Source organism: Lepidochelys olivacea, assembly GCF_965140295.1.
Source record: "Lepidochelys olivacea isolate rLepOli2 genome assembly, chromosome: 13".
NCBI lineage: Eukaryota > Metazoa > Chordata > Testudines > Cheloniidae > Lepidochelys > Lepidochelys olivacea.
The window spans coordinates 14,061,102-14,083,999 of record NC_140423.1 but is presented as its reverse complement, the minus strand read 5'-3'; the positions used below and the strand labels follow the sequence as shown (position 1 = coordinate 14,083,999).

The window sequence follows — 22,898 nt, the reverse complement described above, 5'->3', positions numbered from 1 at the left end:
GCCAAAAATGCTAACTATTTGCATCTTTGTTTAAACCGATCAGATTCAGTTTTGTCTTCGAAACAGACACGTTTATATTCAGTGTTCAGTACTGATATTATTGTAATGCTGGGTGTGATATATGCTGCAGTTATTTGCAGGTGCAGATCATAGTGTCTTGGGCTGAATTCTCAAAAATGTGCTTTAACAGATGCCCAGTATTCATAAGTCAAGTATACATAATTGTGCACTGTTAATGATTTATCCCTAGATAACTGTATCCAAAATGTTACTGCACTCACAAAGCAGGCAGACAGTTATCTTGGTCCATCAAAAACCAAATTTTGTCTGTGTACAACCCCAGGTGGACAAACAGAAGTCAGAGGCTGCATATTTAAACTTAATTTTAAATTCCAGGAGGTTGCACACATGCAAAGCAAATAGATGTTTGGTTTTGAAAGTTTAGCACTTAATGTTTCGCCAACTGAATTCAATGGCAGAAGTCCCAATACACTAGCATTGCCATGTTAGAAGTCATACTGATGCCATTTTGGAAATGGCTTTAAATATGCTGTTTATGAAAGAACTAATCTCAATCTGGGTCACTTTATTGGATTCCAGTTCACAAATTAGATTGGCCAATGTATTTTCCAACCTACCATGTCTCTCTATCCATGTTTTGATTGACTCTGTAGTTGGCAGCTGGATCTTCCGGGGTGTGTGTGTGTGTAATTTTTTTAAGCAGTTACAAAACATTTAGGTTCTGCACTTCTAATAATATATTTACAATGCTTTTCATCAGTAGCTCTCAAAGCACTTTCCAAAGGAGGTAAGTATAATTATCCTCATTTTACATATGGGGAAACTGAGGTACAGAGAAGGAAGTGACTTCCCCAAGATCATCTAGTATGCCTGTGGTGGAGCCAGGAATTGTGTGCAGGTTTAAACTGTAGCGGTTGTATAAAGAGGCTTCCGTACTCGCAGTGCTACTATAGTTGACTGAAAGTGCTGACTCATTTAATGTCTCCAAGAAGCAATTCCACAGTAGGTTCTTTGTAGCCATCTGTTCGTGTGTTATCCCTATCTGAATCTGAATCCAAAAACAAGTTCCTCAGCTATACTGTTGGATGGAATATGTTCAAGCAAACTACCTCGGAACCCAGTAAAATTAGCATTTTCCATTTTCCTTTGTATTCTATGTGAGTTACACGGATGGCTCTGCAAATGGTTTTGGATGCAAGGAGTTTTCATTTGAGCGGAGTATGTTGGTGTTCATAGGATCAGATCATGTTCAATGCACACAGCCTGAGTGCAGGGATATATCAGAGATTGGGGAACAGATAATATAGTCTCATTCCTATACTGTAGTTATGAAGCAGCAATGGAATTGCTCCCAACTGTGACTGCAGCCCATTAGACTCAGTAACATTTGTGGTATTTATGCATGGTGTGGGGCACATTTCTTAGGGCTTGTATACACAGGGACCCTCACAAAAATTAATCTGGATTAATATTTAAAGTGAATCAGTTAAACTGCATTGAATCCCTGTGTGGACGCCTTTATTCAGAATTAAAATGGTGCTACTTCACACTGGAAGTAGGTAAACTGAATTAAGACCACTGTAATCCTGAATGAAAGCATCCAGAAAGAGGTCTAATGTGGTTTAACTAAACCACATTAAAGTCATGCCTTTAGTTAATTCGGATTAATTTGCTCTGTGAGAATCTCCAGTTGCACAGCATAGCCACAAAGGATGGTAGGAGGCAGGATTTACCCCTTTATGCCAGTAATCTTCTCCAGAGTTAAAACTGGTGCTTACTGATTTTTTTTTAAATCAATATTTTGAGTTTTGCTTAACATCTGCCAGTTAGAGCCTATTCCTTGGTATTAATTCTCTGTATACAACGTGATTTGAGAGGAACTGGTAGGGTAGACATCATCAATAATATAAGTAGTGTAAGAGAGGCATTAATTAGGTGTCCACTTGTTTGTATGTTTGGCCTCACTGAACTGATGAATTCTTACCTTTGATAAAATGGAAATAGACAACAGAGAACTTTGATCATCTGTTTTAAGAAGCAGGCTAGATTGTCCAATCTACATACAAAAGGCAACTATTTTGCCTTTCAGCACTAACATGCTGTAAATGCATGTTGTCATAAATATAAAGGGAAGGGTAAACACCTTTAAAATCACTCCTGGCCAGAGGGAAAAATCCTTTCACCTGTAAAGGGTTAAGAAGCTAGGATAACCTCCCTGGCACCTGACCAAAATGACCAAAGAGGAGACAAGATACAAAAGCTGGGAGGAGGGAGAAAAACAAAGGGCCTGTGTCTGTCTGTGTGATGCTTTTGCCGGGGACAGAACAGGAATGGAGTCTTAGAACTTAGTAAGTAATCTAGCTAGATATGCGTTAGATTATGATTTCTTTAAATGGCTGAGAAATTAAGCTGTGCTGAATAGAATGAATATTCCTGTCTGTGTGTCTTTTTGTAACTTAAGGTTTTGCCTAGAGGGATTCTCTATGTTTTGAATCTAATTACCCTGTAAGGTATTTACCATCCTGATTTTACAGAGGTGATTCTTTTTTACTTTTTACTTCTATTAAAATCCTTCTTTTCAGAAACTGAATGCTTTTTCATTGTTCTTAAGATTCAAGGGTTTGGGTCTGGGGTCACCTATGCAAATTGGTGAGGATTTTTACCAAACCTTCCCCAGGAAGTGGGGAGCAAGGGTTGGGAGGATTTTGGGGGGAAAGACGTTTCCAAACAACACTTTCCTAATAAATAAACGTTTGGTGATGGCAGTGGAAGTCCAAGGGCAAAGGGTAAAATAGTTTGTACCTTGGGGAAGTTTTAACCTAAGCTGGTAAAAGTAAGTTTAGGAGGTTTTCATGCAGGTCCCCACATCTGTACCCTAGAGTTCAGAGTGGGGAAGGATCCTTGACACATGTAAAGGCTAATAGCTATTTAATGTTCTAATTAGCATCTTATTTTAGGGTCTACAAGGTAAATGAGGTTACATTCGGGTGGAGTGATACTCAGGGGGAGAAATCGCCCTTCTGCACACATTATTCAATTCTGTAGTAAGTTTACACTGTTTTACTCGTTTGGTCCCAAAGTCCAACGTGACAACAGTGTGAAGGGGGTAAAAACAATATATCTATCTCCTAACAAGACAGACTAGGTATCCTATTTATGATATATTGTTTGTCATTGTATTTGAGCACTAACACAAGCTGAATACGGAGACACATACATTGTCTACTCCACCCTCTCTGACATAGGCTGTGGGACTGTGCTTGGAGAACATGTATGTCCCCTCTTTTCCTATCTTTGAGAAGAGGAACTCGGCTGTCCTGGCATTGTTATTGGCAGATAACTGGTGATTCTTACATACACACATGTTGGTTTTTTGGGGTGCAATCCAGAGCAGTGGGTTCTACCGCCTCTACCGCCCTGGGCCCTTTAAATTTCCACCCCAACCCTGCTGCCGCTACCCCAGGGCTCCGGCAGCGGGGCGCTGACAGCAATTTAAAGGGCCGGGGGCTCCAGCCGCTGCTGAGAGCCGCAGGCCCTTTAAATTGCAGCTGGGGAAGCTGATCCACCCCAGTATGGCGCACCGGCTCTTGCCGGTGCGCCGTACCGGGGCATACTGGCTTACTTTCACCTCCGTTTCTTCCCTACTCATGCTTTTTACAATGCAAATTGATTTGTCCCTGCAGTCTCCGGTATGCCAATGGATGGCCACTTGACTGATTGCCAGATGTCTGTGATTACACCTGAATGGAGGCATCGGCCTTGGCTGTGTCTGGAGAAAAAAAAACTTGTTTATCCAATCCCCAGACTTGTCTGGTTCAAACACATTTTAGTTCCATATTTCCTTTGCATTTGTACAGCCCTTTGGGTGTTTAATATTCTTGTGGGGTGTGTGTACGGTAATGATCAGCGTGTTGATTTTCCAAGGATACCTTACGTGACATCTGTTAGATTATGACATTAATGAATTGAGGTACACTGAGCTGGTCAGGCCAACTGAAACTCACTTCCTGATATTAGCCTCTGCTCCCTGGCATTAGGATGGCCTTAGCCTCACAACATGTCAGTCCCATTTTGTTTGGTGGCTCTCTATATTAATGAATTAGTGCTCGTGGGAACCAACATACTTTGGCTATTTAGATTCATATTAATACATACCAATGTAGGAGTGTTAAGAATGCCATTTTATGCAGTTTCTCTTGTGGCAGACCCTGGTGTAACAAACTTTTATACCAAGGCTGCTAGGGACACAGGGAATCTAGAAAATTGACTCTCAGCTCAGACTGAGGAACAGGGTCTGTTTGAATCCTGGCCTGGATTAACCAATCACAGAGTTTGCTGCAGACTACGTTATGCAACAAAACATTAAAGTGTTAGCCTATACATAAATAATTAAGGGACACAGTCAGTTGCTTGCTCACTATCACTCCATGTGACCATGTTATCCACCATTCCTAGTTTATGAAGTGTAAATTCCAACAAAGTACTGTTTAACAATATTACCATTTGGTTAGTGAAGTGATAGAACCTTGCTAGCTGCAGATTAATTTGTTAATCCATTAATGTACATAACTAATTGCCTTTCAGCAGCTGTTTTTGTTAGTTCTTAGCCTGTGGCAGTGATGTCCCAAAGTGAACAATTTAAATTGTCTGTTTTAAAATTTGCATAGCACCTTCTTCTTACTTTGACCAAGTCTGCTCATTTGATGAAGTCTGGTCACACAAACTGGCTGGAATTTTTTTCTGAAAAAAAAGAAAAGAAAAAAGGTTTCATTAGAAAGTGCTGAGTTAGAACTGATACATTTCCGTGAGCTTTCATTGGGAAGGATTTTTCTGGTCCAAGCTTGAGTTTGTTTGTGGGGTTTGGGGAGGAGGGAAGGGAGAGAGTCAGACAGACTGACTGACTGACTTTCCCCCACAAATAGCCAGGTGCTTAGGGTACTCACCTGGGAAATCCAGGTTCAAGTCCTTGCTCTGAGTTAGGTAGAATAAGTACTTGAACTTGGGTTTCCAACATCCCACTTTAGTGGGGTAACCACTGGACTATTGGCTATTCTGGCATGAGTGGATCACAGGGACCTTGAAAAATTACAGAGGTCTCTGGTTCATGCCAACTCAGAATGAGAAAAAAATTGAATTAGCAAAGATTTTTGCAGGATGGGAATCCAGTTTCCCCACCCAGCTCTGCTTGTTACTGACTGCAGGCTTATCTTGCTTGCCATGTATGACCATGAAGGTGTGAACTGCAGCGTGTGTAGTACATGGTAGTGTTTTATAAGTGTGGTTGAAGTCTGATCTCTGTTTATAATTGCAATTTGCTTAGTGCTTTGCTAGATTGGGGGCAGAGGGCTCAGCACCTTACTGGATCATACCCGTAAACCTGACAATATGTAGCATTTACTTGCTGACATTAAGAATCATATGATGATTTAAAAAAAAATAAGTTTTAATCTGGATGAACTGATGCTGACTGTTCTAATGCTATATTCTACCTTTGCGTTTGTTTGGCTCCTATCCTTCATGAAAATAACAAAAAATACCAAAGAAGGATTGAAACTCTCATTCAACATACCCAGGAAATTTGATTCTTTTCTCCTTCCCTTGTACGGATTTTCACAGCTCTATCCATGAAATCTCTGGTTTTGCTACTATCTCATCAAATTCCTTTTTGACTGACTTCTTGAATGTCATCTTTTTTTTTCTCCCTCTGGTTCTTAGTGGTCTAGTCAAACATTGAGCTGGGAGGAATTCCAGGTGCCTCAGAAGTCTTCTGTCCCAATGGTATCTATTCAGGCATTGTTTGAATTTCTTCACCCATAACTAATTCCTGCCATTTGACTTCAAGATTTCTTCTTAGCTGTGTAAAGCTTTTGCTGTAGTAGCTGCCATGTGTCTGAATCAATATAAAAGTGTGAGGCTATTGTTGTTCCATTTTAATTTAAGCATTAGATAAATTATTTCTCTGAATCTGCACTTGGAAAACTAACAGTGCACTGATGGCTCCCTGTGTCCTCATTTCTTTTCCTGCTTCCTGTTTGTTTGGATGCAAAGAAAGTGAAGTGGTGAACATGGATTTATTGATCTGTCTGTCAAGGTATTTATAGCTTGCTCATTGCTGTGGTACCTGAATTCCCAAAACATCTCCTTTCTAAATTATTATTCTTCCAAATCTTTTGATCTAGCCACATTTCTCATAACTTTGGTCACTTGGCATATTGAGGATTTTCAGAGAGCAAACATGTCTTGTGCGAAGTAAATATTACTTACATTATACTTTTTTCTCTATCACACCCTTCAATGATCAAATATTGGCACCACCTGCCAGAATTGCTACAATCTACTACTTCTGAGGTTCTCAAACTATGGGTCGGGACCCCAAAATGGGTCGCAACCCCATTTTAATGGGGTTGCCAGGACTTGCTTAGACTTGCTGGGGTCTGGGGCCAAAGCCCAATCTCTACTGCCCCCAGCTGAAGCTAAAGCCCAAGGGCTTCAGCCCTGGGTGCCAGGACTCACGTTACAGGCCCCTGCCTGGGGCTGAAGCCCTTACGCTTTGGCCCCCACCTCCAGAGCAGCAGGGCTGAGGCGAGCTCAGACTTTGGTCCCCCCTCCTGAGGTCGTGTAGTAATTTTTGTTGTCAGAAGGGGGTCACGGCGCAATTAAGTTTGAGAACCCCTGTACTACTGTAACGCCGACAGACCCCGGTCATTGGCGGGCGGGATCGAACCGGGGACCTCTGGAGCCTCTACTGCATGAGCTAAAAGCCAGCTGGCTGTTAGCTAAGGCTGTAGAGCAGACTCATTTTATCTCTCTCTCTCTCTAAGTGGTCTCTGTGCCACTAGATGGGACAGAACACCACACCTAGGAAGTGTGTGGGCTACACTACTTCATTCCCATGAGTATAGAACCTATATTTGATGCTGTAGTGGCAAATGTGAAGTCTGCAAATATCATTGCAAAATATGAAACTACCTACTGCTTTGGATGGGACATTAGAATGCCATGTGGACTTGAACGCTCCTCACGTCGCAGAGGAGGATCCATAACTATTTTATTTTGTTCCTCTGGGCTTAGACAGGATGGATTTTAGGTACGCACATTCTTGTAGGAACAATATATTTTCTCCACCTTGTGTAACCCCCGAATGTATTTGTAAATTGCTGAGTATCGGAGTCAAAAGGCTGGAACAATGAGGAAGATAAAGTCTTATAGGGAAGTCCATCCTATTTGGTAGAACAACTACAAGTGGTGTAACAATCTCCATTGACAACGTTCGATCTGTGTTCTTTCTTTAGTATGTTTTATTGTTACTATAACTGGATGTTTTTAAAAAAAGAAAAGGCGGACTTGTGGCACCTTAGAGACTCACCCATTTATTTGAGCATGAGCTTTCGTGAGCTACAGCTCACGTCATCGGATGCATGCCGTGGAAACTGCAGCAGACTTTATATACACACAGAGAATATGAAACAATACCTCCTCCCACCCCACTGTCCTGCTGGTAATAGCTTATCTAAAGTGAGCATCAGGTTGGGCCATTTCCAGCACAAATCCAGGTTTTCTCACCCTCCGCCCCCCCCCCACAAATTCACTCTCCTGCTGGTAATAGCCCATCCAAAGTGACAACTCTCTTCACAATGTGCAAGATAATCAAGTTGGGCCATTTCCTGCACAAATCCAGGTTCTCTCACCCCCTCACCCCCCTCCCAAAAACCACACACACAAACTCACTCTCCTGCTGGTAATAGCTCATCCAAACTGACCACTCTCCAAGTTTAAATCCAAGTTAAACCAGAACATCTGGGGGGGGTGGGTAGAAAAAACAAGGGGAAATAGGCTACCTTGCATAATGACTTAGCCACTCCCAGTCTCTATTTAAGCCTAAATTAATAGTATCCAATTTGCAAATGAATTCCAATTCAGCAGTTTCTCGCTGGAGTCTGGATTTGAAGTTTTTTTGTTTTAAGATAGCGACCTTCATGTCTCTGATTGCGTGACCAGAGAGATTGAAGTGTTCTCCGACTGGTTTATGAATGTTATAATTCTTGACATCTGATTTGTGTCCATTTATTCTTTTACGTAGAGACTGTCCAGTTTGACCAATGTACATGGCAGAGGGGCATTGCTGGCACATGGTGGCATATATCACATTGGTGGATGTGCGGGTGAACGAGCCTCTGATAGTGTGTCTGATGTTATTAGGCCCTGTGATGGTGATGGCCCCTGTGATGCCATCTGTGATGGCCCCTGAATAGATATGTGGGCACAATTGGCAACGGGCTTTGTTGCAAGGATAAGTTCCTGGGTTAGTGGTTCTGTTGCGTGGTATGTGGTTGTTGGTGAGTATTTGCTTCAGGTTGCGGGGCTGTCTGTAGGCAAGGACTGGCCTGTCTCCCAAGATTTGTGAGAGTGTTGGGTCATCCTTTAGGATAGGTTGTAGATCCTTAATAATGCGTTGGAGGGGTTTTAGTTGGGGGCTGAAGGTGACGGCTAGTGGCGTTCTGTTATTTTCTTTGTTAGGCCTGTCCTGTAGTAGGTAACCTCTGGGAACTCTTCGGTATGCATCCGATGAAGTGAGCTGTAGCTCACGAAAGCTCATGCTCAAATAAATTGGTTAGTCTCTAAGGTGCCACAAGCACTCCTTTTCTTTTTGCGAATACAGACTAACACGGCTGTTACTCTGAAACCTGGATGTTTTTAATTCGTTTACTTTCTTCATCTGTAATATTTAGGTAGAATTACGTGTTTTCTTGGCTGGAAAGATAACTAATAAAGACCCTCTCCTGTTGAAGTAGCAGGCTGTTTAACCTCCTCTGAAAAAACAACTACTAAGTATGAGGTCATAGAATTGTTTGATAGAAGTAGGGCTGAGAAGGCAAGTGCATCTAGAATAGGGAAGACCCATAGGTACGTATCAAACAATCTAAAATGTGCAGCTGTAATCATTCTGGCCAGCATATGAAACATAAACTTTAGGATGAAATCAAACTTGACACTAATTATAGTAAAATCTTAAAACCAGTATGCAAGACCAGGGTTGGAATCTGAAACAGATTCATAGTCCAAAATCTTAGTGTTCTGCTCTAACCACTGTTGACCGTTCGGTCAAAGGACCTGTTGCTATGTAAAGGCCTATTGTCAAGTGAATCAAACCCCTAGCAAGCATTAAGAATAATGTGTATAATAAAATTGTCATCTTTTTTAAGAATAGACAGTTTAACTGCTTAATGTTTAGTATAATATCCTATTTATCAGAATAAATGTTCTAACTTCAAGAGGCACTGGCTGCATTAGTATGGAAAATTTGTGTATTGCAATATTTACTTGGAAATTTGCAATGTGTACCAGAAAAAAGTGGATATGCACAATGGTCCTTAATGTAAAAAGTGAAGTTATTGATTGTCAACTGTCTATCTATAAAAGAATGTAAGTTTGAGTTATTGATTGAACCGGACAGGACTGGGATCAGGCTGCCATCAGCTGCAAGCTTTGGTTCCATAAGGACTGGGTATTGTATATCTCTCTTTGTTATACATTGTTCTTAAATAAAAAAAAAGACAATTTTTAGTAAGAAAGGCAATGAAATTTGACTGACTGCCTTGTCTCTCTCTTTTATTGTAACTGGCTAAGACCAGACCTCTAATCCAATTTTTTTATATAAAGATAACACCACTAGCCCAGTATAATGGTTCTCATCAAGACCATAATACTTTAAAAAAGAGGTACTATGGGACTTTTATTTTCCAGTGTATTGAGCTGTAAAGTTTCTGAACTGAAATGGTTGTTTCATTTGTAAGTGAAGTAACAAACCGGGATCAATACTCAAGAGATATAATAAAAATCTCTAACTATTTTTTTCCCCTACTTGGAAGCCAGTCTGGTTCTCCAACCTCTTCTCTCATTGGGAGAAGGGTTTGAGGAGAATATTGTCTCAAATTGTAGGGTTTATATGGTTAAAATAGACTAAGCTTTTCATGACAGGTTTGTATAGCATGGCACAATGGGGCCCTGTTTTTGGCTGGAGCTTCTACGTGCCATGATCATACAAACGGGATGATTTTTCAGAGGCACAAAGATACCCTACTCCTCATTGTGCCTATGAAAATTTTCCCCATAACAAATAATAAAGATGCTCAGAAAAAAAAACAATTGCAACACATGTCCTAATTGCAAAGCCCAGGTAAATGCATAAGAGGTTTTATTGTTTTTTTATTTTGTTTTTTTTAAGTCTTGAAGTAAGATCTATTTTTGCTAGATTAAACAGAGGGTTTTCATCTTGGTCACTCTTTAGAAATCCTTGAACAATGCAATTCACAAACACTAGTAACTCTAGGGTTCAACAGAACATGTTCTTGAATTACCAATAAACTGGAAAATCGGAGAGAATTCTCAATAGGCTGTAAATGTCCCAGACTGTTCTTCATTGGGGGAAGGGAGACAGTAAAAGTTATTAGCAGAACAGAACAATACTCAGAGGGAAAAAGGATAAAATGGAAAGTAGGGAAAGATTGAAAAACAGGGGATAGAAACAAGATTAGTCAACAAAAGAGTCACTGTCCGGGGTAGAACTGAGAATCTGAGGCTACTTCTCATAAGCTATAACATTTGTATCTGGTGTGGATCACAGGTCCTGAGCAAAGTACTTAAGCATATGAGTAATTTCAGTGAAGTCAATGGGGTTAATCCTCTGCTTGAAGTTGGGCACATGCTTGCTGAATGGAGTTATCGGCTGAGATCTTCATAAGAGCCAAAGGGAGTTAGGCACCCGGTGACCAATAATTTCAATGGGAGTTGGATGCCTAACTCACCTTTAAAAGCTCAGCCGTACTCTTTTCTAAGTAATTATACAACACGGGTTTCCTGCTTTCCATCTCTGTCATGATTTGGTTTATATCAACAATGCAGAGGTGTAAATAATTATTTAACAGAAATTTCTGGTTACATCCAAATTGAAGGCTGGGGATAGCTAGTGACATACTGTGACATACTGTGACCCTGTGACATACTGTTATCTGAGCTGGTACGGGAAGCTGGTAATGCTATTTTCAGTGCAGCCTCTAGTCTGCACAAGGGCCCTATTGCAATAGAACTGCATGATTATGTCTGTTAGCCTTAGAGCAGGCACACAAGGTAGACTGAGTTTTCTCTACAAGAGGCAGATGCTTTGCAGGTGTTTTTCACATGGATATGACAAATGAGGGGTGTGTGTGTGTGTAAATACTCAGTGGGAAATGCATGTGAAACTGATGAATATATGCACAGAACTTTCAAAATAACAGGCCCAAAGAGTGTACCATATTTTCTTCATGTAATTCCAGATTGTGTAAAAAGAAAAGGAGTACTTGTGGCACCTTAGAGACTAACCGATTTATTTGAGCATGAGCTTTCGTGAGCTACAGCTCACTTCATCTGAGCTGTAGCTCACGAAAGCTCATGCTCAAATAAATTGGTTAGTCTCTAAGGTGCCACAAGTCCTCCTTTTCTTTTTGCGAATACAGACTAACACGGCTGTTACTCTGAATCCAGATTGCGTGATAATTTCTTCCCCCCCAACCCACCCCAGTTTGTCTCAATCCAAAGATCTAGCCTGAAGTCTTTACTCCAGCCAACTTCTCATTGATTTCCCTGGGAATTAGCCAGAATGAGCACCATGGATTGTTTTCCAAAGGCCTGATCCAAAGTCCATTGAAACTATGGAAAGGTTCCCATTGTCTTCAATTGGCTCTGGATCAAGCCCCAAGTTAGTGTTTCCATCAGAGATGTCCAATAATTCACTTAGGCAGAGTGCATAAATTGAATGCCCCTTGTTTCTTAAATGTGATTAACATTATTTGGTTTAGTGATCTTCTCCATCAGTGTTTTCTTTATTATTTGTATTACCATAGTGTATGGACCAGGATCCTGTTGTGCTAGACACTGTACAAAGAGTAAAAAAGACAGTCCTGCTCCAAAGAGATTACAATCTAAAATCCTAATCCACCTCATGAAATAGTTCTGCCTGAGTTTTCTGTATATTCTTGTTTCATAACATGGCCTCTAGTTCTTGTCTTCATTACCTGCTGTTGTATTTTGTTAGGTTTAATCCGGGTAGACATTTGTTGGTCATAAAATACATATGGATCCAATTATGAATTTTTCTACACTAAGCTGTCCTACATCCTACATTTTACTTCCATGAATTCAGGCTTTACATTGTATTAGTGTGTATAGTCAATCACTAGTCTTTAATTCAAACTTAGATCAAAGGAAACTAGAAGACATTATCTTCGGTAGCACTTTTATATTTCTTCCTAACCTTTTTAAAGTATCATAAAGATGTCTGCTTAATGTTTGATATTAGGAAGGTTATCCTAAGTAAATTGACAGCTTAATGACTTGGTTAGCATGTGTCCCATAAACTCTCAAGATAGTATTTCAAATTAAGTATTGTAGAAAATTACTTACTAACCTCCTGCTCTCATCCAGAAACCACCTCAAACATTCCCAGATGTAAAGTATAATCAACATCTGAGACTCTTTCAAGTAGAAAGCAGCACAAAGTAAGTGTTCTCATTGCAATGTGACACCAGACCTAGGCTGTAAGTAACTATTCTTATGTTTCAGAGTAGCAGCCGTGTTAGTCTGTATTCGCAAAAAGAAAAGGAGGACTTGTGGCACCTTAGAGACTAACCAATTTATTAGAGCATAAGCTTGTAAAGCCTATGGTACTCAGGCAAGAGCACGAAGATAATAAATAACTCTAGGCTTTTTCCTTCCATTGTTCTTTGCAATCAACATCCTGCTGTATCAAAAGCATAAAAGTCAAAAGCAAGATCTGACCCAAGAAGATAGTAGGTCAGATTTTTCTGCTGGTATATTTTCTACTTTCAGTGTTAGACAAGTCTGGAATGCAAATAACAGTGGTAAATTTGGCCCATTAATTCTTACTGCGTTTGAGCTGTATCCTTTGTGAAATTTGTTTCCTTAGTTAGACTTAGGGTGAAACCTGACTGGCTCTGAAGATTACTTAGAAGTACTTTGCTATAGTTTTGGAGTCTGTGTAATTGCACAGTAAATGGATCATTTTGCTGCAAGTGTATATCTAATGCACACAAACATTTCATTTTAAAAATGTAGTGGTGCTCATCATCTTACTGCCTGATCACCTCATGAACAAATTTATCCTCAAAACACTTCTGTGAGAGAGGAATATTTTATCATTCAGTTTTTTACAGATGAAGAGACTAAGGTACACAGATGACTTTCCCCGATAACATGGGAGACTTGTGGCTGAGCTGGCAAGAAACCCTGGCTCTCTCAGTTCTTATACTGGCACCTTAAGCACAAGACCATCCTTCTCTGAGGCTGTGTGCTTGGAAGCATCATGAGAAAGTGATTCGTGTCTTCAAATATTTTCATTTTCCCAACGATCCATTTCATATCTGTCAGTAGCAATGCGTAATAGCTGTAATTTATATAGTGGATGTTGAGCACTGAGTAAGAATAAGTGGATCCAAAAGGTTTCTGAAACGCACTCATTTTCACAATGCAGTATTTTTACTGCTTGAATCTGAATCTGAATCCACACGCTCTAGAATAGTTGGGGAGTTTCCATAATCAGATACGCTACTCTCTAAATATGTGTCCGTAACTCCCAGTGGTAGAATGAGAGAGACACAAAATCAAGAGCTATGTGCCCATTGTATTGGATCACACAAAGACAGGAAAAAGAAAAGGAGTACTAGTGGCACCTAGTGAGTGTCACATCCGATGAAGTGGGCTGTAGCCCACGAAAGCTTATGCTCAAATAAATTGGTTAGTCTCTAAGGTGCAACAAGTACTCCTTTTCTTTTTGTGAATAGAGACTAACAAGGCTGCTACTCTGAAACCTGTCACAAAGACAGGAAAATCTCCTCTGACACACAGCAGATCAGTGATCCATGTAGTGTGGCATCCTGTCTCCACTAGTGAGACTATTTGAGAAAGGCACTCCTCCCCGCCTTATCCGATAATGCACCTCAGGGGGCACACAGACAGTGCCATGAAGCGGACCACACAAGGACACCTGGAGTGAAATTGTGCTGCACTTTTAAGAGGTGAAGTGCAGGACTTGCCGCATAGATGGAGAGTGATTAAGCCTCTTTCACACCCTCCTGGCCCGAAGTTGCTGTGTTCCCTGGTAGGTAGCCCTGAGGGCCTCTCAGATAAAGCAGGCTGCAGAGCTGCCCAGAATCTCTGGGCTTTGCTACAGTCCAGCCCCCAGCACACCTTCGTGCTCCTGGTCCCACTCCCCTTATGCTGGGGCGTGCAGGAGCACCCTTAGAAGACAGTCTTATAGCTGTCTTTTGCAGTGTCTGCACCAGGGTTATCCTCCCCCAGGTAGAACCAGACAAAGGAGCAGGAACAGTGTCCTGCTGTATACCTTTTGAAGCACTAGTTATTGTCCATGCTGGAGGTAGATAAACCCAGTGATTTTATTTATAAATAGTAAAAGGCTGTTTTCTGTAAAGTGCCATGCACACCAATGGTATTCTGTATACAAATATACATACATGATGTCAACAGAGCATCAGACTCAAAGCAAGATTTATAAATGTATAAAAAATTAATATTACTGACTTAAAAATGAATGCCTTCCCAGCTGTTACACTCAACAAATAAATACATTTCCCTTCTGTCTGTTAACTTTCCAGATTCCAATAATCACACTTAACCTTTATAGTTTATCTAGTGGCTATTTTATTAAGGCAGAAATTGTTCATCTAGCTTCTGGATCCTCTAAGTCTGTAACTCTGCTTGTATTTGCCTAGCTGCTGAAAACAATTTCACCTCAAGAATGCGGCAGTTGCTGGCATTCCTCTGCATTTTTAAGTGATGGACACTGTTAAATTCATTACAATTTAACTCATCCTTTCTTCCTCTAAAATGCTGATTATGCATTGGCTGTGTACCCAAAACTGCCACGTCATTTGTGCCAGGTATGCAGGGGTAAGGTAGGTGGTAGGAGGCTAGAGAGGAGGGGGTTACGGTAATCAAGACAGGAAATGTTATTGGTGTGGACAGGAGTTTTGAGCTGTCTAGAGAGAAAGTAGGATGGATATTACAAATGGTGTGGAGGAATATTTAGATACAACCTGAATATATGTGGGGGGGGGGAGGAGAAGGGGAGGGAACAAGGCTTGAAGATGGCATCCCAGACGATACCACGTCTGAAAGACAGGAAGGATGTTAATAGTGACAGAGTGGGGAATAGGGAGATCTCGGAAGGAAAGAGCAGGAGTGGGGAAGAGGTCCAGGTAGTACTGGTCTCTCTGGTGAAGGTGAGTACAAGAAGCCCTGGACAGCTACAGTCTTGCCAATGGCTTCTGCCTTAGGCAATTTCAGGTTGAGCCTCTGCACCAGACACCCAGAGGAAGATGTTAGAGAGACAGACTGAGGATGGATGGGAAAAATAGATATGAAAGAATACCAGCATAAAAATGGTAGTTCAAGCTATGTGACTGTATGAGAGAGACTGTATGTAAAGAAGAGAAGGTGGGGCCTCTGTAAGCCCTCAAGCACAGTGGCTGAGGAGAAGGAAGACACTGACCTAAAGAGATACTGAGGGAGAAATCTGAGGTTGGAGGAAAACAAGAAGAGGATGCAGTCATGGAGGTCAAGGAAGGATAAGAAGTCAAAACATGTGTCGCTCACCTTCTTGGAAGCAACAGAGGGTTCAAAGAGTGGGAGGAAAGAATAGAGATCCTGGAGTCTGGCTATAATGGAGTAACTAAAGACCTCTGAGAGGATTTTGGTAGTGGACAAGGGAGAATCAAGCTGTCGACACTACAGACGCTACAACGGCACACTGCACTGCAGTGGTGTTTCTATAGCTCTGTAGTGTAGACACTCCTGAGCACCATAGCTAGCTCAACTTAAGTGTTAAGTTTAGAACAGCCCTCAGACTGAAGGGGGTTTAGAACGCAGTTGTATGGGAAGCAACAGTTGTAAGGAACCAGAACTACTTTTCCCTACCCCAAAGCCAGCACCTCACTCCACTTTCTATTTGAGGCAAGTACATGGCTCCCATATCTGAGCACCTTACAATAATCTTAAATACAGTTATCTTCATAACATCCATCTGAGGTAGGGAAGTGCTGTTGTTTCCATTCTACAGATAGACTGTCAGTGCCTTAGTTTCCTAAGTGACTTGCCCAATGACAGACTGTCGGTGGCAGAGCAGGGAGTTGAATCTGACTCTCCCAAATCCTAGATTAGTGCCCTAACCACTGAACAATTCTTCCTCTCATACCCACTTCCTTCCTTCATTCTGTCTTCTTTGCTCTTTCTCCCTCCTGTCCCACCCTTCCCATGTCTTTCCATTTAGCTAATCCCCATCCGAACAGAACACTGCCCTGAAGTGTAGAAAACCCATGGCACTAACATGATGCTCTCAGCCCACCACATTTTTTCACTCTGCTTGTGTTATATCCCCCTTCCTTACCATTTGCTATCTTGTCTCTAAAATTTAGATTATAAAATCTAACATTATAATATGTAGGCCAGGGACTACATATTAGTCTGTTTCTAAAGTACCTTGCACGATGGGGCCACAATAGTTTAGACTCCTAGAAATGCGGGGCTGGAAGGGACCTCAGATGGTCATCAGGTCAGGCCCCCTGCACTGAGGCAGGACCAAGTAAACCTAGACCATCCCAGACGGGTTTGTCCAACCTATTTTTAAAAACCACCAATGATGGGGACTCCACAACCTCCCTGTTCAGTTTCTGATCTGATGTTTCTCCTGTTTGGAACCATGCTCACTTAGGTCTCTTATACATTTCTGCGTTACAGATTATTTAATCTTTATCCCATTGGCTTTTAGCACATCAACCCTTTGGATTTTAGGTAACCCATACATTACACATGTGCAAGCTTCAGGTACCCATCTTCTGTATTTTTCCTGCTGCGTTTGCAGTTTATGGCTCAGATTGTTTTTGTGTCACTGCCCTGGGTTTCCCGAGAAAAAAGTTTTTTTGTTTTGTTAAATTTATTTATTTATCATTTCATGTTTGGTTTCAGAGTAGCAGCCGTGTTAGTCTGTATTCACAAAAAGAAAAGGAGTACTTGTGGCACCTTAGAGACTAAATTTGTTAGTCTCTAAGGTGCCACAAATACTCCTTCATTTCATGTTTCTGACTGTTTTTACTTATGTCTTCCAACACAACATGTTGTTTTCTGTCAGCAATAACATTTCAAGCAGATTAGCAATCCTATGTGAAAGAATTGCCAAAACCACGCATATGCTGACCAAAACCCTGACCTAAGTGTTTAATTCATCTATACATAATTACAAATAATTAAAAATACAGCTATCAAAGCTCTTAATCTTATCATTAATAATTCTTTATTTTCTATTTCAGTGTTATGAGTAAATATGTTATTCTGTGCTACATTTAATCTACTAGAAAGGGGAGGGGGAGGTATGGAAAACATGATGATTCTTTAATGTCAACGTTCCTTGTTTTCTTTAAACATGTTTTTTGTGAGTCCAGTTTTGTTTGTGAATCATACAATTAGAAATGGTCTTGTGAATGCATTTTGAGGGGTGTCACAATTTTAGGGCTTTGATATTTAGTTGCTTAACATACCTGAAGACTCTTCATCAGGTCCCCGCTCAGTCATTGTTTCTCAAGACTAGACTAAGCATGCCCAGTTTTTTAACCTTTCCTCAAAGGTCAAGTTTTCTAAACCTTTTATCACTTTTTTCTGTGAACTCTTTCTAACTTAGCCACACACTTCTGAAAGTGTGGCAATTTTGGTTGGCTCCCAGATGCTACCATAGTACAATTAATGATAATCAGTAAGTGGCACAATTATATTTAAAGTGAACAGATTAAGGGGACTAGAGCAGTAATTGGAGAGACAGGTGGGTAAAGGCTGGGTTTATGGGGGCTTTATGAAATACTCCTTCAACTTCCCTGGTGTTCTGTTAAGCAGAAGAAGAGCTCAAAAAATAAATATCAGGTGAATACAGTGAACATATGGGAATGATTAATGGCAAAATGTTGGTAAAATTCCCATTGACTTCATTGGGACCAACCTTTAGTTCTAGATTCCAGGATAATTGAATGATTTTGCCTTTGTGTTGCCCAGTAACTTTTCCAATCCCTTCAGAAACAGAGTGTTGTTTCCTGTCTTTGTTATGGAAAGTTCCATACCTGCCTGTCTGCTCTGACCAAGATTTTACAAAGTTGCTATCTGAACTGCATGTAGCAAGACTGAATCCTATGTCTATTTTAATTACTCCCATTACAATAATACAATATGTCTAAATAAAAATCATTCAACTGTTCACGCTATAGTATTGATCCCCTGGGAACAGAAACGATCTTGCATTAGCAAGTCCATGATTTGCATCCTTTTCCCTCTAGTGCCTAACATTAAAGGAAATGATCAGACAAGTATTTTGTTCCGAAGCTTTTTCTTCATGCCATTGTATTCTGAAATCAGGCCAGTGATGATTTTTTCCCCCTGGATCTGTCTTCAAAACCCTCATTTTCTTTCTTCTGATTTCAGTAAATCTATCTAAGATCCATGGTGGATAGAATGTTTTGTTTTTACTCTAAGCAACAATTAGTTTGTGACTTGTAAAAAGTTCACATGCACAAGCATCAAAAAGAAAGCATTTTATGCAAATGTCAGCGATATTCAAGTCATTGGAGATGCCAAGCTTACTCTTTTGTGCTTCCAGATTTATCAGAGATGCTGGTTAGTATTCAAGAAAGCTTCAAGCAAAGGGCCAAAACGACTGGAGAAGTTTTCAGATGAGCGTGCTGCCTATTTTAGGTGCTACCACAAGGTAAGATTTGGACATATGTAAACGTATCCAAATTTCCATTGAGTTCATAATTCTACACTGCTCCCACAGATGTTTAGAGGCCAAGAATACTTAGTTTTGTTGCTACTTCAAAGACAAACTCTCCAGTGAAATTTAAAGATTTTATAAGCTGTATAGTTTGACAACTCATCTACTATGAATATAACTGTAAATAATCAAGATACTCAAAATTGTGGGCTCATTTTTGTGTCTATCCTAACTCTGTTGCACTGATGAGCCTTAAAGCTGGTTGAAAAGTTGGGAAAAAATTCATGAAAGTTTTCACAAAACGTGTGTCCCCTCTTTTTCAACATTGAAACCATGTGATTAATGATTAATGTGATTAATTAATTTATGAATCAAAACCAGAGTTGTTTATTAACATGGCAAGAATAGTGAGCTAAATACACTTCAGACATATAAAAAGATAGGATCTAAGTCTCATTTACACTAAGGCAACTTAAAGGTTCCTTTACACTGTCAAAGATGTAAGGGGAGCAAGTTAATATTGTACACCTACTTTAAGACCCATCTGCACTGCTAAAAGAGTCTAAGATGGCCTTAATGTAATCAAGAATCAGGCCCAGAGTGCTTGCCTTGGAAAGGGGAGTCTAAATCATAATTGCCATAACCCAAAACTTTAAGGGCCCTACTGCCAGGTTTTTTAGACACAAGTTTCAATTGAACTTGTAATGGTCTATATTGGCAGAGATTATTTGTGCAAACTCTTGGAAACAGAAAGGACCACATATTCATCCTTAGTCTAACTCTGCTGAAGTTAGCGAATTTGGCTAATGTGAAAGCCCTCGTTGATGCCTTTCAGACCAATGAACTTCCTTAATTTTTCTAATCACTTCTCTCTAGAGTCCTCTGCTCATCTCAGTTCATCTGAGAATTTACATGAGTAATTCTCCTGGGCGTGGAGTTGAAAATAATATGCTTTAATTTATAATCTTTGTTGGCAAAAGCTTAATATGTTTGAAAATTAGGAATTATGTGCATAACCTCCTAGGTGCCTGACACTGCAGATGAGCTTCTGAGGCTGATCCTCTCTTATCCAGTTTGTGAGACATATAGGAGGAAATCCTGAGGGAATACTGGATCTGAATTCTTTCCTATTTGACTCCATCTGTATCTATGCTCTACATAATTTATAAGGGATTGGTCATAAAACCCCAGGGCTATTTGTAGTACATCATGCCCAGAAAAAGGAATTCATTCGAATTTATATTAAGCAGTTTGCAAAAGCAATGAAAAGTGAATAATATATTTTCCATTTGATCTGTGCGGGGATTACACAGTATGTATTTTTAGAGTAGATACATTTCAGCTCTGTACGGAATTTGTAACATCTATGATGGTGCAGTTCTGACAATTACTGATGCTCTGCATTAGTATTATAAGAGATTAAATTTACATCAGCCATATATGCACCACTGCCTGGAAGATTTTGAATTTAAGACTGGATTTGAGATCCAAGAGGAACGGAAATACTTAAGGCCAAATTTTCTTCTCTTCTTTAAGAGGATATCCATTTTTGCATTTGCAAGTTTATTACATATGCAATCCAGAGGTCAATTCCTGCAACTGGTTCTGCACAAGTGGACCCTATACCACATGGCTACCACTAACTTCAGAGGGATTCCATGAAGGCGTAGGGCTCCAACCACATAAATCAAGTTGCAAGATATGGCCTAATGTCAAGTAACTGATTTATGGATGTAATCAGGAGCTTGGACAGCTAGGGTGTCATTTACAATAGCTCTCCGTATAGGCCCAACTCTGCTCCCAGTCACATAAATGGTAAAACTCCCACTGATTTCAAAAGGAGCAGAATTCAGCCGGTTCTGAGTACTTATGAAAATCTCACCCTTAAGCAGCTAAACTTATACCCAGAAATAGTTGCAGGCACAAAATAAACACTAGACTTGGTTGAAAGATTTTGTTTTTAAAAACGTTTTTTGAGTAAAAATAACATCTAAAAATGTTCCAGGAAAATATTTTGGGTTGTTTAGAAATGTTTTGGTTTAAAAAAAAAAAACAACACCCCAAAACAAGCCCCAAACCCAACATTCCCCCCCCCCCAAAACATGAAGTTTCTAAGGAAATAAAACCTCTTCATGTAATTTTAAAATTAAAAAATGTGTGTGCAACACATACTTCTGAAAGCTACATTAGTTCCATCTAGAACTACATTTAATGATATTTTTTGGAGCTGTGTGAACGATTTGACTCGGATGCTGAATACACTTGAAATCTGTCTAGGTTTGGGTTTGACTCGCATCCCTAGATCGGCCGCCATCTTTTCAAACCTCTATATACATGCACTTCCCAGTCAAGATTTTTGGAAACTGTACTTTCTCTTTCTGGGTATTCACAAACATTTTGGTATGGTTGCTCATGCTGCATTTTGAGCTCAAGCCCAAATGTGTCAAGCTAAATGGTATATTCCAGTCAGTTGACTCTCATCCACCAGCCAAGCAGCCAGTTGGCCAGGACTGTCCTCTTATTCCCCCAGAAGGCCCAATTCCTAGTCACCTGATGCTTTGTCAGGTGACTTCACTCACTGCTTCTACCTGGGGAGATCACCATCAGACCAAATTTGATACAAGTTCAGCTCAGACCTCAACCCTCTTAATGGGCCAGCTCATTCTGTGACAGGCTAATAGTCCCACTTCTGGTACTGGCCAATCCATGAGAATTTAAGCAAACCTACTGTACACAAGCTATGCTTTCCCAATAAGATTCTGCTGTGGGAAATCCAGGTTATTCCAACCAAAATGTTTCAAACTTCAGTGCCTATTAACCAGAGCTGACCCAAGTTCCAGATATGTAAGACTCAACTGTCTAAAAACATGGGAAATGAAGCCACAAAGAATCCATGCAAGGTGTCCTGCAATTTCCTTTACAAAATGGAGCATAACTCCAGTATTCCCTATGTGAGACCACTATGGACAAGAATTTGTAGGTGAGCCATGCATCTGGCCAGTGGAGCTCGACATTGTAAACATGATGGTCAAGAAGCCTGGGAGTGGGTGTCCTCATGCCCAGTAGAAGTGTGTGCGCCAGAAGCCAGTTTGCTCCACGGTTTAGATGTAAACTGTCTGGCACAGGGTCTGTCTCTAACTATACATTTTTGTACAGTGCCTTGTATGACAGGACTCTAATTTGCAGCGGGGTCCTAAGTGCACTACTGCAATGCAAATTAATCACAATAATAATTATCTATATCCAGAATATTTCTGCTGCAGTATGTACATTTTCATGAGAAACCATTTGTAGTCTAGAGTAAATGTTATTTTAATTAATGATTTCGTTCAGTATTCTAACAGTGAATCTGGAAGTGTATTTTCTCCATGCCCCTCACCAAACAGTCAATGTCATCATTATAATTTACTGCTTCTCCATGTTTATCATTCTTCTATGCACACCCAAAAATGAAAAATAAGCAATGCTTATCAGACCGTATTGTTTAAATTTAATTATGCACCAGGATGAGCTATCATTTGCCTGTGTAGTATTTCCCCTTTGCTGTGGTAACAAAGTCTGTGGTGTAGCAGTATCCACATTTTTCATTGGGAGAGAAATTGGAAATGGAGATAGGGTGGTGTTCAGCTGTAGCATAACTTATTAATTGACAAAATGTCCCCAAAACCTGTTTACTAGGCCTGACTGGGAATTTTCTGACCAATCTTTTAGCAGAAAAATACTTGTTTGTGGGAAAGCATCCGTTCTGACAAATTTTTCAGCACAAAACAACAACAAAATTGGAGGAAAAAAGTATCAGAATTGTCAATGTTTTGTTTTGACATTTTTGAAACAAAAACTTCCAGTTTTCCAGGTTGAAATGACTTTTCTTTTGAAATTGATGCTATCTCTAGTACAATTATAATTAATAAATTAATACAAATGAAACTTCTCCAAATTACTAAAAGAAAATGTTTTGATTGACCCAGTTAGATTTTTTTTTCCCCGTTTGTGAAAATTTTCAAGTTTTCAACCAAATTCATGATGGGGAAATTCTTTTGGTATCTCAAAAATG

At 40.1% G+C, this 22,898-nt stretch overlaps 1 protein-coding gene across 2 annotated transcripts in view; it reads left to right on the top strand.

Moving 5' to 3' along the window:
• Nucleotides 1-22,898, top strand: part of DOK5 (docking protein 5) — an 89,448-nt gene that overhangs the window by 28,543 nt on the left and 38,007 nt on the right. For both annotated transcript variants that reach the window (XM_084645330.1, XM_084645331.1), the window contains exon 2: nt 18,731-18,838. In XM_084645330.1, coding sequence (XP_084501456.1) covers nt 18,731-18,838 — 108 coding nt within the window. The remainder of the gene's footprint in view (nt 1-18,730; nt 18,839-22,898) is intronic.